Raw genomic sequence first — 17,428 nt, forward strand, 5'->3', positions numbered from 1 at the left:
AGAATTTCATAGAGAGGTTTAGTGATGAATCTTAAGGACTGAGAAAAAACTAAGGGTAGATGGCGGTGGGAGAAAGGGGAAAGTGGGTGATGGGCATGGAGGGGAGCACTTGTTGGGATGAGCACTGGGTGTTGTATGGAAACCAATTTGACAATAAATTATATTTAAAAAAATCAGGAATCCAAATGTGGAAAAATCCAGTGATGCCTAGGAATCCATGCAACTGTCTTTTGGTAATGAGCACTGTGAACCTTTGCTAATGCTTCCCTTCGGTCTGGAGCAGATTCCTTTGTCCCTTTGACAGTTTGATATTTAACACATGTTTGAGAGATTTGGGACTTTTTCTTTGAGGTTTTATAGACTTGCTAATTCAGGAAGTTTAGGGTCAAAATCATATTTTGGTCTGAGGTTTCTCTAGTCTTGCTTGCAACCAAAATATCAACTACATATTGAAGGAAGGTTCCCCCTTATAATTGGAGGTCCCTTAAGTCTGTGGCTAAGACTTTCCTCAAAATGCAGAGAGAGTTCTTAAAACCTTAGGGAAGGACCATCCAGCAATATTGCTGCTTATTCTTAGTCTCAGGTTCTTTCCAAATGCAAACAGTTTTTGGGAGTCTGAACTGAGAGGGATGTAAGAGAATGCATCTTTTAAATCTAGAAAAGTAAACCATTGAAAGTCTCCGGCAAGGTTGTTAAGAGAGTATATGAATTAGTTACCACCAGGTGGATATCTTCTACAGTTTGGTTAATGGCTCTTAAATTTGTACAGGCAAAATAGGTGTATTGTAGGGGTGCCTGGGTGGCTCAGTTGGTTGAGCATCCAACTCTTGATTTCATCTAAGGTCATGATCTTATGATCGTGGGATAGAGCCCTGTGTTGAGCTCTGCACTGAGTGTGGAGCCTGCTTGGGATTTTCTCTCTTCCTCTCTCTATGCCACTCCTCCACACTCACATGTGCTTGCATGCTCTCTCTCTCTCAAAATGAATAAATAAACAGAAAAAAATAGGTGCATTGTATGTGGACTGGCAACAGTGGAGAAGGCCAAATTCTAAGAAGGCAGAGAGGACAGGCTGAATTCCCCCTTTTAGTTTGTTTCTTTAATGGGTACTATCTGAAGTTTGGAATTCCCATCACAAAACTTAATATGTACAAGTGTCCCTGCTTTTGCTTGTCCTGGCTTTCTATCCATCCAAACATCTGATCTTACTTTTCAGATGACTTCTTCAGGCAGCTCTAATAGAACTTCTTTACCTTGATGAAGCTTGTTCTGGTGGTACCTTTATATCTATGGATCCAATAGCAAAATTAACTTTAGCATTCAGTTTAGTTAATAGATCAAAGCCCAGTAAAGGGATGGGACATTCGGGCATATTCAGAAATCTGCGTTTAAGGTGAATTTGTCCCATTTGGCAGTTTAGTGGTTGTGGGAAGGTTTTAGTCAATACTTCTCCCAAAACTCTTGGTACAGCTATAGCAGAGAGAACCCAGAGTACTGAATATGTGGCCCTCACATCAGTAAAAAGTCCATGAATGAGTCTATTTCCCATTGCCATTGTTATTTGGGGTTCCTTGTGGTATATGATGATAGGCTTTACAAGATTTAAAGGAACCCCTGATCCCCTTCATTCTTAGTCACTATCAGCCAGTTAAGGTATCTGGTGGGCATTTTGGGACTCTGTCCCCTTAAGAGAACTCATGAGCCTAGGGCATTCTCTTTTCCAATGGCCCTCTTCTTTACAATAGGCATATTGACAAGACCCAAATTGGGGCACCTGAATTTCTTATCTGTTGTCGATCTCACCCTCTAGGGGTCCCTGGCCTGGTCTTGGATTTCCTTGAGTTAAGGCCGCAGTTAACAAGGCAACATGCTGTTTCATTTTCTGGTGCTCTTTTATTTCTTGTGCTTGGTCTCTGTTGATACTGTTAAAAACTTCAAAGACAGTTTCAAACAATTGTGAAGGGCATTACCAATGCAGGTTTGGAGGTTTTTTTTTTTTTGAATTTTCAGATACGTTTTGTTTGATAAACATCATATTGATCATCTTAAAAATTTCTGGTGCCTCAGGATCAATATCAGTTTATTTCTGATGTGTCTCAAAAATTCTTTCAGGAAATTCTGAAGGGTTCTCATTCAGTTTTAACTTCTTGACTCTTATTTACACTCCTTTGCTTAGGGACTCCTTTTCTTAATCCAGCTAAAATGCAATCCTGATAGTGTTCAAGCTAACTGCAGTCTCCAACGTTGACACTCCAGTTGGGATCCACAGCAGCAATGGCCATCATGGAATCAGCTCTTAAGGGGTTACTGGGGTTTCAGCATGTAGCTGATTAGCTTCTTCTCTAGCCTTTTCCTGGCCACATGCAGCATTCCTTAGAAGTGAGGAAAGTATTTAACAGATTTTGTACCTCTACCTAAGTGGGTTGTGAGTGGCAAAAATAGATGAAAACAAATTTTCCATCCTCTTGGGGTCATCTCTATAAGTAAGCATATTGTTTTTTCAATTAAACAAATCTGAGGTAGAGAATGGAGAGTGGACCCAAATCATTCTTCCAGCGTCTGAACATCCAATTGGGACCTGTGTTAGCAGATATTGCCATCCTCAGGAATCAGTGATTCCCTGGATGAATTAAACACCCTGCTGCATATGAGAAGGGGACATCTTTCCAAACTCTGCCCCCCCCCCCGAAGGTAAGGGGACCTGGTTCAGGGTCCCTTTGGTGCTCAAGTTGTTGGAATGGAGCTGCTGTGGAGGGGCAGCTGCTCTGGCACCCCCTTTGGGGGTTTAATTCAATAATCAGTAAATTATCCTCTTTTCTCCAGTTGGATTCAGGCAACACAGATTTTTTAGTGTCACTATGCTGTTGAAGTAAAATTTTACATCTTTTCTGAGCCAGCTTATTCTGATACAAAATCATAAAAGACTGAACAGAAGGTATTTCATCCCATTTACCTTCCCTTTTACAAATATCTAACTGTAAAATGGTATTATAATTTATGAATCCATTAATTAATGGCCATTTTTCTCCAGAATGTAACATATCTTGGCCAAGCAGTGTTGCAAAAAAAGATAATTTTTTCATAGTTTCATAACTAAACACTGCCCAATTTTGGAGAGTATAGCCCAAAGGGCTACATGCAGAAATCAAATAGTCATTTCTCATTTTCTAATTAGAACATGGCTGGTATTATGCAAAGATGCCAAAAGCTGCAGCAACAAACATACCAGATGAAGCTCAGAGAGTACTACTGTGAGCATTTAGTTCCTCACTAAAAGTTGGGGCTTCACCTACTGAACCAAATGGCTTCCTAGTCTCTAGTTCCTCTCTGAAAGTTGGGTCTTCACTGACTGAACCAAAAAGTTTTCTAGTCAACCTTTTCTTTTTATGTTTATTTTATTTTTTTCTTCCAAGATTTTATTTAAATTCAAGTTACTTAATATAGAGCATATAGCGTAATATTGGTTTCAAGAGTAGAATTTAGTGATTCATCACTTACATATAGCACCCTGTGCTCATTCCAACAAGTGCCCTCCTTAATTCCCATTACCCATTTATCCCATCCCCCCCATCTACTTCCCCTCCAGCAACCCTCAGTTTGTTCTCTATTACTTAAGAGTCTCTTATGGTTTGCCTCCCCCTCTGTCTTTATCTTATTTTATTTTTCCTTCCCTTCCCCTGTGTTCATCTGTTTTGTTCCTTAAGTACCACATATGAGTTAAATCATATGGTATTGTCTTTCTCTGACTGACTTATTTCACTTAGCACCCTAGGAAACTTTTCTTAGTTAAGCAAGAAAAGGAGGCTAAGAGAACCAAACCAAATGCCCCTACCTATTTTGAGGCAACTGAATGAGAATAAGAAATAAGCTCACATGCTATCATACCAAAATACTCTTGAAAAGATGTCTGTCCAAACCAAAAGATGTTTCCTTGCCACAGAGTTAAATTAAACATAGAAAGTCAGTGGTGCCAAGTTGGGGTGGTGCCCCTGGGATGGTCTCGAGAACAAAAGAGCCTAGGACACTCCTTGGACTTATCACCAACCTCCTGTTACTTTTACTGGCTGGAGAGTAGACAAATCATAGGCAGAGTTCCTGGCTGGTTTGCCAAATTTGTAACCAAATCCAAGTCCATACCCTCAATGTGCAGTAAAGCCAATCATTGAGACATTGCATAAGGAAAGGGAGAGTCAGGGATATTTAAAGGCAAATAAAACAAGGTCTGGTTATAGGGGAGAAGAGTGATATGACTTTAGAATCAGATAAAGGAAGTTAATAAGTAGGGGAGGATTGCGGTCATTTTGTTATCTGCACCGTGAGAAGCTTTTGCATAAGCTGTCATGCATGTTACGTATTACCAGAAGATGGTTTTCTTAGCATGATTCAAGAGTGGAGTTTTAGGCCCTTCTATGCCAAAAGTTCACCCCTTGTGCATTTGTGCATGGTCAAAGAGGCAGTCAGTGGTCCTGATCAGTTCTGGCCAGTTTCTTGATGAGGCCTGAGTCTCTGCAAAACACCTAAATCAAGTGTTTTGTTATCATGGTTTTAGGCAAGACTGTTTCTACAGAAATGTGGTGGTAGGCCACATTCTGAGAACAAGCAAATTTGGGTAAAAAGTTGTAGTTGCACATATTAGTCTTGTTAACCATTTGGTTACTGATTTCACTTTTTCTATGAAGGACTAGATGATAAATATTTCAGCTTTGTGGGTCACACAGTGTCTGTCACATCTATTCACCTCTGCTGTTGTAGAATGAAAGTAGCCATTGACAATGAAAGTATGTATATGAATGAGCATAGCTGTTTTCCAATAAAAAATTATTTATAAAAATTGATGGTGAGCTGTCATTTGGCAATCTCTATTCTAGAAGATAGAACTAGGACAACAGGGAGTCAAAGAGAAACAGGTTGTTTAATGAAAATTTTATTATGAAATGTTAAACATTTACAAAAATAGGACGTAGTTCAACAAACCTCCCCACAATTTATCATCCAAATTCAACAATTTTTTTTTTTTTTTTTGGGACAGAGAGAGACAGAGCATGAACGGGGGAGGGGCAGAGAGAGAGGGAGACACAGAATCGGAAACAGGCTCCAGGCTCCGAGCCATCAGCCCAGAGCCTGACGCGGGGCTCGAACTCACGGACCGCGAGATCGTGACCTGGCTGAAGTCGGACGCTTAACCGACTGCGCCACCCAGGCGCCCCCCAAATTCAACAATTATTAACATTTGACCACATTTATTTCATCTGGGTTTTTTCCCTTTGCTGATGTATTTTAAAACAAGTCCCAGACAACATGTCATTGCATTCCTCCCACACATCTTACATGACCCCAATCTCATGATCACATCCAACAAAATGAATGATTCCTTTGTATTTAGACCATAGTCTAATTTCCTTAATTGTCTCAAAAATATCTTTTTTACAGCTGGTTTATTTGAACAAACATCTAAACTTAGGTCTATACTTTCCATTTCATTGGTTGGTCTCCGATGTCTCTCTTAGGCTAGTGATATTCCCAATGGGAGCATATTTTGATTTATGTATGAAGGAATGCACTAGGAATGGCAAATTCTGGCTGTGTGAGGGTTGAGCACCCTATCATTGAATGTACTACTAGATGTGTCAACCAAATGCAATATGTGAACCTTCGTTGGATATTGATTTTAAAAATAGCTGTAAAAAATAAATAAAAATGAGCTGCAAAATAACATTATTGGAGAAAATGTGAAGACTGAACATGACCTGGATATTAGCTAGTATTAAGGAGTTATTTTATTGAGTGTGATTTCTTAAGTCTTGTGGTTATGTTAAAAAATACCCTTATCTGTTAGTGGCATACACTGAAGTGTTTCTGGATACAATGATGTGATATCCAGAATGTGCTTTAAATTATTCAGAAAAAATTGTCAAGCAGCTGAATAAAACAAGAGTAGAAATTTAAATTGAGTGATGGAAACAAAGAGGGTTGACTTATCTAGTCTGTCTTTCTACTTTTGAGTATGTTTGAAAATTTCCATAATAAAAAGCTCTTTTAAAAGAACAAAAAATAAAGAGGGTAAACTCTAATAAATCTGGCATTTCTACATTAGGAAGAAATTTGACCAGACAGTGTCTGAAGATATTTTAAAAAACATAACCTTAAGATACATACCAGGAAACTCACTACTTCATGGAGTCTCTTTAGAATATTAAACAATGCTCACCTGCCTTTTCTTTACTTGCCCTTGCCTAGAACCAGCTGCAGGCACACTCCCCAAGCCTGACCTGTGATGGCACCCCAGCCCAGGGCCAGAGTACTCAGAGCACCCGTTGCAGCATCAACCACCTCATCTTCCGTGAGGGTGCTAAGGTCAGCCTTGCTTCTGCCCACCCACTGCTTACCTGCCCCTACCCTGTCTCATTTCTTGGTGACTCCCTCATTCTTGCCTCTTCCTCAGATGACCTTCATGGTCACCTTTGACGTCTCCCCCAAGGCCATACTGGGTGATAGGTTGCTTCTGACAGCTAATGTGAGCAGGTGAGCTGGGCCAGGCCGGGGGCAGTGCCTCCTTGCCCCTAGCCTCCTCCTCTGGGGTCCTTGCCAATTAGGCTCCTCCTCTTTCTCCAGTGAAAATACTACTCCCAGGACCAGCAAGACCACCTTTCAGATGGAGCTCATGGTGAAGTATGCCATCTACACTGTGATCAGCAGGTACCATACCACCAGCTCAAAAGCGTTCTTCTCTATCACTCTGATGGGGCTAGGAAAGGATTTTATCCCCTGCAGCATTTCAACATCTGGAACATTCAGGTTTTATCACCACCTTTTCAATTGGTAGATGATACTGCTAGCACTTACTAATTAAATATCGAGTGTTTATTGCGGGATAGCTATGATAATAATAATTGTAATATTATTATTGTTATACATTTAATAGAGGTTACAGTTCTCAGAAGGCTTTTTTAGAAACACCAAGATTTTCCTGGGTTTCCTGAGAAATATGAGACATTTCCATGTCTCAAGATTCCTACAGCTTTATTTGGAAGTGAGGTTACTCTGATCCAAGACAGAATCTCATCAAGGACCTCTCCATGGTTCTGTACTCTGAGGCTGAGTTTCCAAGAGCAGCTAGAGCCTTCTGTCAGGGGAGGCCTCTGCTAAATGTGAGAGTCCATGGCATTGGGATTAGCCAGCAGTGGTTCTCAAAGGAGTCATTGACATTTGGGTGAGACAATTCTTCATTGAAAGGAAGAGATTTACACCTGCAGGGCGTTAGACCTGCTACTCCTCCTCTTCCCAGTCCCTTTTGGGAGGTATAGAGACAAATGACCTGCTTGCTGTAGAGGTCAAATTTCAGGGAGAAGTTAGATAAAAGAAAAAAAGCTTAAAATGCTGCTCCAGGAAGGGTAATAGATGAGGTGTTTAAAACTCAGGAGTCAAGTCATGTGTTGGAGCAGACACCTTCTTTCAGTAAATAGCTTCCTAGCATTTCCTGTGTTCTAAGCACAGTGCTCTGGCTGCTTTCCATAAATTCATTTGAAATTCAACAAAAATTTATTGAGTCTGTATTGTATAATCAAAACTAGACACAATCTCCTGCCCTTGTGGGATGTATACATCCATGATATGCAACAAGTCTGTGTGGCTTAGCCTGGGTACCTTTCCCTGTGCTAGTTCTGCCCTTGTGCCTCATTGGACACCCTCCTCCTGCCCAGTGTCACATTCTAATTCACATCTCCACATTGGGAGGTCTCAGCAGCCCAGCCAGGTGCATGCTCTGAGCTTGTTTGCTGGAGTGTGTACTGGAAACCCATGGGCAGGGCATATCTAGGCATATTTGGCCCTACAGTTCAGCTGTACTCAGCTGATTTGACTCTGTGGGTGGGAGCATTCAGAGAGGCCCACAGGATGAGGCTGGGGCATTTTGGGGAAGCTCCTCACAGAGGAGGGATGAGAGTTTAGAGTGGAAGTGGTCTAGAATTAGGACTGTGTGGGCAAAGGACAGGTACCCAAGAAGTGGAGCAAGAAGGGCCAGAGGTGAGCCCACCCACCTGTGTGAGGAGCCAGGCTGGCCACTGGGTCTCCACACATGGGCTTGGGTAGGGCTCAGGAGGAATTGTTACGCTGAGATCCAGTAAAGAGTACTGTTAGGCCTTCCCTCACCTCTAAGTCCCAGGACCAAGAAAAGCCAAGGAAACAGGAGAGGAAGGAAGGTCTGTGGGAGGCCAGACAGTGGTAGTGTCCAGTAAACATTTACCAATAGTATAAGTCCAAGTCTCCCCAAAACTTTGCTGGGTCTCACATGCATATCCTGTATCCTCTGTGCCCATGAAGGCCTGAAAGGAAAACAGAGACACAAAGAGGGATGGTTTGGCCCCTGCTCTCTAGTGAGTCAATGGCATAGCTCTGGGTCCCTTTCACGGTGCTCTCTGCCAGCCTCCTTGGCAGTTTACTCCATTGACAGCTTCTGCAAGAAGCTTGCACCCAGCTTGAAGCCCAGCCCTGCTCCCTAAATCCTCCCATTACCTCAGATCAGTCACAGAATTCATTGAAGGCCACCCCAAGGCCCCACTGGCTACCTATCCTGTCATGATGCTAACTTGAGCCTCTTTAGGAGTCCCTCAAGGAACTTCAAATCCATCTGTGCCTCTTTTCTCCCCAGCCATGAACAGTCCACCAAGTACCTCAACTTCTCAGCCTTGGACTGGGAGGAAAGCAGCCAGGCTCAGCATAGATACCAGGCAAGTGATACTGACTCAAGAGCATGGGCTGTGGCAGGGGGCTAGCAGCCAGCAATTAGGGAGGGATATGGCATTTGGCATGGTCTTTGCTCTCACTGCCCTCTGTGCAGGTGAACAATCTGGGACAGAGGGACCTGCCTGTCAGCATCAACTTCTCTGTGCCTGTGGAGCTGAATGGGGTGCCTGTGTGGACAGAGTTAGAGGTTTTCCACCCCCAGGTACTCAAGGACTGTGTACAGCTCCCCAGCTAATGCCCTTTACTTGGATCTCTCTGTCCCTCATGAATTCCTGATGCCCAACCCCCTTAGATGCTTGTTCTCTGTGTTTTTTCCTAGAACCCCTCCATTCAGTGTTCTTCAGAGAGAATGGTGCCCATAGAGTCTGACTTCCTGACCCACATTCAGAAGAATCCCGTGCTGGTAAAAGGAGGGCTCTGGGCCATTTCCACTTCAAACCACACGCCAGAAGAGTTTAATTCAAGAACCTGTATTACATTCAGATGGCTGTCTACTGAACAGCCCTCTTGAATTCAATTGTGACTGCTCCTCTCACATCAATCAGTTTTATGCTGTCATCTGCCTTCAAAACCACCTTTCTCTGGCCTAATGCTACTTCTCTGTCCCTAGAACTGCTCAATTGCTGACTGCCTGAGGTTCCACTGTGACCTGCCTTCCTTTGGCGTCCAGGAGGAACTTGACTTCATCCTAAAGGGCAACCTCAGCTTTGGCTGGGTCAGCCAGGTGTGTAGGCCCAACAGCAGAGTCCACCCACCCCCCCACCGCCCCACCACAGGATTCAGGTGCCACCAGATGATGTCTGTGTCCATCCTCCAGCCAGGACATTTCTTGAACTCTGTGCCTTTCCCAGTGCTAGTTCCTCATCTGTGCCCCCTCTGTTTTGTAGACATTGCAGAAGAAGGTATTGATTGTGAGTGTGGCTGAAATCATGTTCAACACATCTGTGTATGCCCAGCTTCCAGGACAGGAGGCATTCTTGAGAGCTCAGGTAGTGACTGTGTGGTAGGCAGTGGCCAGGCTGGTAAGAGGGCTCCTACTGCAAAATATGTGGTGCTGTGAGGCTCAAAAGCCTGGAGGCAGGAAGGATGAAGGTCCCTCAGCAGGAGAGGTGTCCCCAAGCCTATGAATTTTTCTCTTTGTCACCCCTTGGAGTAAAGGAAGGAGGGGAGAGAGTTAAAGGTTGGGGAACCTGGGAAGAGTCTGGGACAGCAAGAGTTCTGATACTTTCTGATGAGGTCACCTCCACTCCAGATGGAGATGGTACTGGAGAAGTATGAGGTCTACAACCCTGTCCCCATTATTGTGGGCAGCTCTTTGGGAGGACTGCTGCTGCTGGCTCTCATCACAGTCATTCTGTATAAGGTGAGTATTTTCATCCTGCTCTTGACACTACCAGGTTTTTTTTTTTATTTTAACATTTTTATTTATTTTTGAGAGACAGAGACAGGGGAGGGGCAGAGAGAGAGGGAGACACAGAATCCGAAGTAGGCTCCAGGCTCTGAGCTGTTAGTACAGAGCCCTGCGCGGGCTATAACCCATGAACTGTGGGATCATGACTTAAGCCGAAGTCAGACGCTTAACTGAGCCATCAGTTTTTGATCCCATTCTTTCTGCAGTGTAGGGAAGAACTCACCTTGGATATAGATACACATTCTTGCTAACGCACTGCATATGAGAGATCCCCTCCCACATATGACATCACCAGTCCCCAACACTCCCTCATGCCTTCCTGTCTGATTCTCAGGCCTCCTTATGTGTTTTTCTTCCAAATTTTTATTTAAATTCAGGTTAGTTGATGTATGGTGTAGTATTGGTTTCAGGAGTAGAATTTAGTAATTCACCACTTTCATATAATACCCAGCGCTCATCATAATTCCTCCCCTTAATGCCCATCACCATTTATCCCACCTCCCACTCACCTACCCTTCAACAACCCTCAGTTTGTTCTCTATTGTTGAGTCTCTTATAGTTTTCTTCCCTCTCCTTTTTTTCCTTTCTCGTATGTTTATCTGTTTTGTTTCCTAAATCCACATATGAGTGAAATCATATGATATTTGTCTTTCTCTGGCTGACTTATTTCTCTTAGATTAATATACTCTAGCTCCATCTTGTCATTGCAAATGGCAAGATTTCATTTCTTTTGATATCTACAATCTTCTTTATCCATTCACCAGCCTATGGACAGTTGGGCTCTTTCCATAGTTGACTATTAGTGATAATGCTGCTGTAAACATTGGGGTGCATGTATCCCTTTGTTTTTTGTCTTTTTGTTTTTTCTTTCAATTTTAATTTTTTAAAGTTTTTTATTTATTTTGAGAGAGAGAGAGAGAGAGAGAGAGCAGAAAGAGGCAGAGAGAGAGAGAGAGAGAGAGAAGGAAAGACAGACTCCCAAGCAGGCTCCACGCTGTCATCATGGAGCCCGATGTGGGGCTCAAATTCATGAACCGTGAGATCATGACCTGAGCCGAAGTCAAGAGTCAGATGCTTCACTGACTGAGCCACCCAGGCGCCCCTTGAATCTGTATTTTGTATCCTTGAGTACCTAGTAGCACAATTGCTGGATTAGAGGGTAGTTGTGTGTTTTTTTTTTAAATTTTGGGTAACCTCCATACTGTTTTCCAGAGTGGCTGAACCAGTTTGCACTCCCACCAACAGTTTAGGATGGCTTCCCTTTCTCTGCATTGTTGCTAACATCTGTTGTTTCTTGTGTTGTTAATTCTAGTCAGACTGCCTTTAATTGCTCTCCTTGTCTTTTCCACTCTCCTCTTTATCACTACATGTTTCTCTTCACAGCAAATTATAAAATAAAGCACAGCACTGGATTGGGTGCTGACACTACCACTGATTCTTTCTGTGACTGTAGGCAGTGACTGGTCCATGCTGGGTCTTGACTTCTCATTCTGAAGGTGATTTCATCCAACTCACAGAATTTTGGTAAAGGCTAAATGACACAGTGTGTCTAATGTTTCTAGTGTAGTGCTGGAACATAGTAGGGGCTCCAGCAATGGTGATCCCTCTCCCTCCTCAATCATCTCTTTTCCTCTCTTCCACTGGATTTCCTAATTCTCTTTTCCTTCCTCTCCACAGGTTGGCTTCTTCAAACGTCAGTATAAGGAAATGATGGAGGAAGCAAATGGACAGACTATCCCAGAAAATGGGACACCAGACCCTCAAGCTTCCCAATAAGAAATTACCTCCTATTCTCCCTTGAACCTGTTCTCTTCTGAGAGGTTTCCTGGCCCTCTTACTCTCAGCTAAGTTAGGCCAGCAGGGAGAGAAATGCTCCATGTGAGGGAGGCCAGCTTTCTCCCTTTGGGAGGATGCATTGTGTTCACTGAAAGTTCTTGCCAGGGAAGGGCTATTTGTTTTGTCAAGTCTGCAACTGGAAACCCCAGAACAGGATTTTCACCATGCCCTTGATTTTTACCTAGAAGTACATGAACAATAGCCTCAGGCTCCAGTCTCTCTTCACTAGCTACCAATGATCTTTCTAAAATACAATACTAAACAAGCCACAATCCTCATCTATCTTTGGTGGCTCCCTATTAACATAGGATAACTCCTGAACTCTCCAACTTGAAGTTAGGAATCCAGTTGAATTTCCAGAAGGTGGGCTTTGATGTACACACCATGAGTTGCTTTGTGCCTTCCTATCATCCTCATTCCTAGTAAATACTGTCAAAGCAGCTTTTTGTCTCAGAAATTTCAGCCCGCATTTTGAAACTGAATTGGGAATAAAATGTCTACACATTGAAATTTGTAAACATGGCTTCCAGCCTTTGTCAGCATTGCTGGCTTGGAGGGAGAAGTAGAACCCCAGCAGGGGTATTGCCCCAATGTCACTCTGGCTCAACTAGCTCCAGCATCTCTCAAGAGATCAAGATGCCCAGGATACTTCCATTTTTTTTAGGTTCCAAATATAGCGAATGAAGAAACGCTAAAGCATTATTCTAAAAATTGTGTATTTTAAAGTTTGCATTAACAATTTAACACATTGCACAAAAACAATGCATGCACCTTCATTGGAAAATATGTCAAAGGTATAAAATTAAGGCCTTTTAGGGATGTGAGTCATGTATAGTGGTCAGTCCATGGTGTCCCCTAACCATGGTGGACACCTGCCAGCCCTGAAGCCTGAGGCCAGGACAAGTAAGTTAAATAGAGTGAGGATTATTAATGTTCTTATGTTGGATAACCTGACTTCTTCATCTACTCACTCGATTCTCAAAGCTGTCACTGATGGGAGGCTGATGGGGCTGTGACAGGGGCATGAAGAAGGGGCTTACCTGGAAAGGTCATTAGAGTGGATCAACACACAGGTGTTTCTTACAAATCCTAGGATGTAGTGAAGGGGACATTGTTTGCATATGGTAAGTGATTGGAGAGCACTTTGAAGTCTTATATCAGAGACCTGCTGCCCCAAATAAGGCCATTCTTACTATTATGCCACCAATCTTAGCATAAAGCACAAAGTGGTGCATGGCACTGAGCTGGGGGTCAACACATAGCAGGCCATTCCTTGCCTGGAGAGATCCCACTGCTGCTGCCACCCCTTAGGTGTTTGGGCCATGTGTATGGTTGCATTAGAAACACAGAAGGGTGAAGCAGTTGATGAGTGATTTAGGGGAAGCCGGAAAATAACCCTTCATAGAAATCCTTTCCATGAATAGACTTCCATGGAAATCCTGCCATATACTTAAGTAATTATGTTCCTAAAGGTGTTCCTAGACTCTAAGGACTGCAGCAATCTCTTGTCTAAAATGAAGGCAACAGGGGCGCCGGGGTCGCTCAGTCAGTTGAGCTTCCGACTTCAGCTCAGGTCACGGTCTCACAGTTCGTGAGTTCGAGCCCTGTGTCGGGCTCTGTGCTAACAAACAGCTCAGAGCCTGGAGGCTGCTTAGGATTCTGTGTGTGTGTGTGTGTCTCTCTCTCCCCCTCCCCTGCTCATGCTCTGCCTCTCTCTGTCTCTCAAAAAATAAATAAATGTTTAAAAAATTTTTAAAAATAAAATGAAGGCAACAGGTGTTATTTTCACATATTTTCTGTGCATATTATTGCTTACATTAATTTTATTAACATTTTTCAGGGTTGCCGTTGTGTTGTGTTATATCCCCAAATCATAAAAATGGATCAATGGCTTAAAATTTTTTCTTTGAAGCATAAAAGTTGAGGTTCCAAAAAAAAAGTAAATTGCTTCAACTTAGAATAATATCATCAAAATCAATGAGGTTCCAGTGCACATTTAGTATCGGGATGTGTAAATGGTGGGATGAGTGGTTCTGAGCAAAATTTAAATATATCTAGAATATATTATACCATTGAAACTGTATTTTATTGGATCACATATCTTTTTTATCCTAGGGTGTTGTCCATTATGAAACTTTGTTAGATGGCTTGAAGCTATCAAAGCTTTTGTGTCATTTTCACACATGACATAATGACCTCACAGACAAGGCAACAGAGACTTCTTAGAATGATTGCAACATATTGCTTTCCCATCCCAAAGCAATAATTTTATCATTAAATACAGAGAAGACAGCAAAACTACAGTGGCATAAATCAAAGTTGCTCTTACAGCAAAAGTATGTACAAGTCACATAATTTCAAAGAAGCTTATAAAAGCAGCAATAAAGTTAATGTTTATGCTGGAAGGTTGCTCTTGGCTATAAGTAACAGGGGACAATCCAAAGTCTTCCCACATGAAGTTCAGATATAGTCATTGGTTAATTCAGTTCCTCGATAATGACATTAAGATGCAGCCATCTTGTGATGCTTTTGTCTTAGACCATGCCCCTCATTGTTGCAAGATGACTGCCATTGTTCCAGGCATTTTGTCCTTGGATAATAGCACCTAAAAGCAAGAGGAGCGGTTTGTTGGAGGAGGTCATCGAGAGGACATGACCATTGGTTGGCTCTGGGTATATAGAGGCTTCTCACTCCCTGCCCTGTCCTTGGAATGTATACTCTGCCTACCATTTCCAAAGTGGGAACCATTTTGAAAGACACAGCCCTGAGAGAACAATGCATTATTGAGTCTATCTGGATGGTACATGTACCTGAACCTAGTTAAAGCCTCTATATAAACTTAAGATTCTAGTGGGCCAGTGTAAAGATCTACTTTTCTTGAAGCTGCCCAAGTCAGGCCTCTTACTTCCCTCACTTATTAACCCTGCTAAAGCCTGCCTCTTTCTGTCTGCTTTCCATATGGGGGCTGGTTTCAAATTTCATTCTGGGAATACCTGAGGTTGCAAACCAACAACTTGCTAGCCAGCCAAGAGACTGAAAGATGGGTCTTGGGAGTTGTTCGTGACCTTTTTGTGGGGAGGGATGAGACATAGGTCAGAGGCTTGTGGACCAGTGCATGAGTACAAGGATGTTCCCTAAATGGTGACTGGTCTGATACTTTTGTTTGAGGAACCATGCAGAGTGCAGTGCAGCAGAGAAGAGAAATGCACAGCTGTGTAGTTGGCTGGCTTCTACTGTGGGCTGGCCATTAGTACCCAACTAGAGGCTGAAACTTGTGTTATAAAGTTGGAAGAAGAGCTGAGGTTAGAGAAAGATGGGCAGGTTTCCACTACTCTGCTGGCTTTGAGGGCTGGAAGACAGGATGCAAGAGCAGGATAATTAGTTGGAGATCCTAGCATTCTTCTTTACAAACTAGGAGATGACAAGCTGCAATGGAGTAAGGTCCAAGTGCTTATGACAAAGCCTGATTGGGACACAAAGAGGTGGAATACCTGGGAAAGTGAGGAAAATGAGGAGGACGATTTTATGGTGATTAGCAGTGAAATGAATGAAACACCTGGTGCTGTTTGATCCTTAATACACAGGAAAGCAAAAGCAGAGCAACAGCAATCCCAGCCAGTGGGGCAGCCCACAGTTCAGGAAACATTCATGATGAGAGAATATACTCCCCCTGAGCTTATTGGTGTAGCTGCTAAGTTTAGGAAAAGACCAGGGAAACTATCCTGGCATGGTTACTGCAGCTATGGGATATGGTGGGTGATGGCATTTCTCTGACCGGGTAGGAGACAGAGAAAATGAGCAACGACAACACACACACAGTCTTCCAGCAGTGCTGGCCTGGTGCTCAGGGGTTTAAAGTTACTCATTCCCTTATAGATTGGATTATTCTAGCCTGCAGGGAGGCTTGGCCCAATGAAAGGGAATCTCCCTAGGCATGTGGGATCCTGGTAATCTATAGATCTATGGAGGAGTTACAACAAATTCGTAAGGAGTTGGGAATGAGACAGGCTGTTTTTGACCAGTTTTTAAAAGCTCTGATTAGGTGACATTCACTGCAGGAACTAAAACCAGGATAACACAGTCCACCCTCAGTGCACCTGGTATGGGACACTGATATCCATGCAGAGTCCAGTCATAAGACAAGATATTTTGATGATGTTGGACAATCTATTGCTGATCTGGGGAAAACTGACAAATCCTGGGAACAGGTACAGTTTATGGGAAAGACCCAAGACAGAGAGGGAACTCAGAAAGCAAAAAGACTATCCCAATATAACCATAGTGACTCTGACAAAAAATAACCCAGAAACAAATGTGGTTTGATCTCACTGCTGCTAGGACCACACCTGAAAAGAGACTGGAAACCTCAGGAAACAGCATACTGTGCCTTAAAACCTGGACACCAGTTAAGACCTGTCCCCTACCATCTTTGAAGCCCTGTCTACTCTAGTAGAGGCCTCAAGAATATTGTCATATTCAGGGTTGATGCATCCTATTCTCCAGGTATAGGAATCAGGACAAGACTGCCTCCAGGTCAGAGCCATTGGAGGCAATTGGAGACCTCATGTTGAGCTTACAATAGCTCCCCAGAAATAAACAAAAAGTGTTGGCTCTAGTTATAGTGGAGCTAAATGTATTTTGTTACATGGTAACTTTCAGGAGTTTTCTGCCCCACCTCAGCATCCTTGATGGATACAGAGGACAAATCATTATGGTCAAGAAGGTCTCCTGGACAGCAACATGCAGAAGGATGAAACTAGACCACTTTCTTACACCATTCACAAAAACAAACTCAAAATGGATAAAGGACCTGAATGTGACACAGGAAACCATCAAAACCCTAGAGGAGAAAGCAGGAAAAAAACCTCTCTGACCTCAACCGCAGCAATTTCTTACTTGACACATCCCCAAAGGCAAGGGAATTAAAAGCAAAAATGAACTATTGGGATTTCATGAAGATAAAAAGCTTCTGCACGACAAAGGAAACAATCAGCAAAACTAAAAGGCAACCAACGGAATGAGAAAAGATATTTGCAAATGACATATCGGACAAAGGGCTAGTATCCAAAATCTATAAAGAGCTCACCAAACTCCCCACCCGAAAAACAAATAACGCAGTGAAGAAATGGGCAGAAAACATGAATAGACACTTCTCTAAAGAAGACATCCAGATGGCCAAAAGGCACATGAAAAGGTGCTCAACGTCGCTCCTCATCAGGGAAATACAAATCAAAACCACACTCAGATACCATCTCATGCCAGTCAAAGTGGCTAAAATGAACAAATCGGGAGAATACAGATACTGGCGAGGATGTGGACAAATGGGAACTGTTTCCACTCTTGAAAACAGTGTGGAGGTTCCTCAAAAAATTAAAAATAGATCTACCCTATGACCCAGCAATAGCACTGCTAGGAATTTACCCAAGGGATACAGGCTTG

General features: G+C 42.8%; 1 protein-coding gene across 1 annotated transcript in view; it reads left to right on the forward strand.

Annotated features, from left to right (window-relative positions):
* LOC125917205 (integrin alpha-X-like) overlaps positions 1 to 15,752 on the forward strand; it is a 34,150-nt gene extending 18,398 nt beyond the window's left edge. Inside the window, exons 7-16 of the mRNA XM_049623456.1 lie at positions 6,238 to 6,354; positions 6,443 to 6,522; positions 6,613 to 6,696; positions 8,648 to 8,726; positions 8,837 to 8,944; positions 9,062 to 9,145; positions 9,353 to 9,466; positions 9,630 to 9,731; positions 9,995 to 10,105; positions 11,831 to 15,752. Coding sequence (XP_049479413.1) covers positions 6,238 to 6,354; positions 6,443 to 6,522; positions 6,613 to 6,696; positions 8,648 to 8,726; positions 8,837 to 8,944; positions 9,062 to 9,145; positions 9,353 to 9,466; positions 9,630 to 9,731; positions 9,995 to 10,105; positions 11,831 to 11,929 — 978 coding nt within the window. The 3' untranslated portion in view covers positions 11,930 to 15,752. The remainder of the gene's footprint in view (positions 1 to 6,237; positions 6,355 to 6,442; positions 6,523 to 6,612; positions 6,697 to 8,647; positions 8,727 to 8,836; positions 8,945 to 9,061; positions 9,146 to 9,352; positions 9,467 to 9,629; positions 9,732 to 9,994; positions 10,106 to 11,830) is intronic.
* The last annotated feature ends 1,676 nt before the right edge of the window (positions 15,753 to 17,428 follow it).

This window comes from Panthera uncia, unplaced genomic scaffold (assembly GCF_023721935.1).
Source record: "Panthera uncia isolate 11264 unplaced genomic scaffold, Puncia_PCG_1.0 HiC_scaffold_1581, whole genome shotgun sequence".
Lineage (NCBI taxonomy): Eukaryota > Metazoa > Chordata > Mammalia > Carnivora > Felidae > Panthera > Panthera uncia.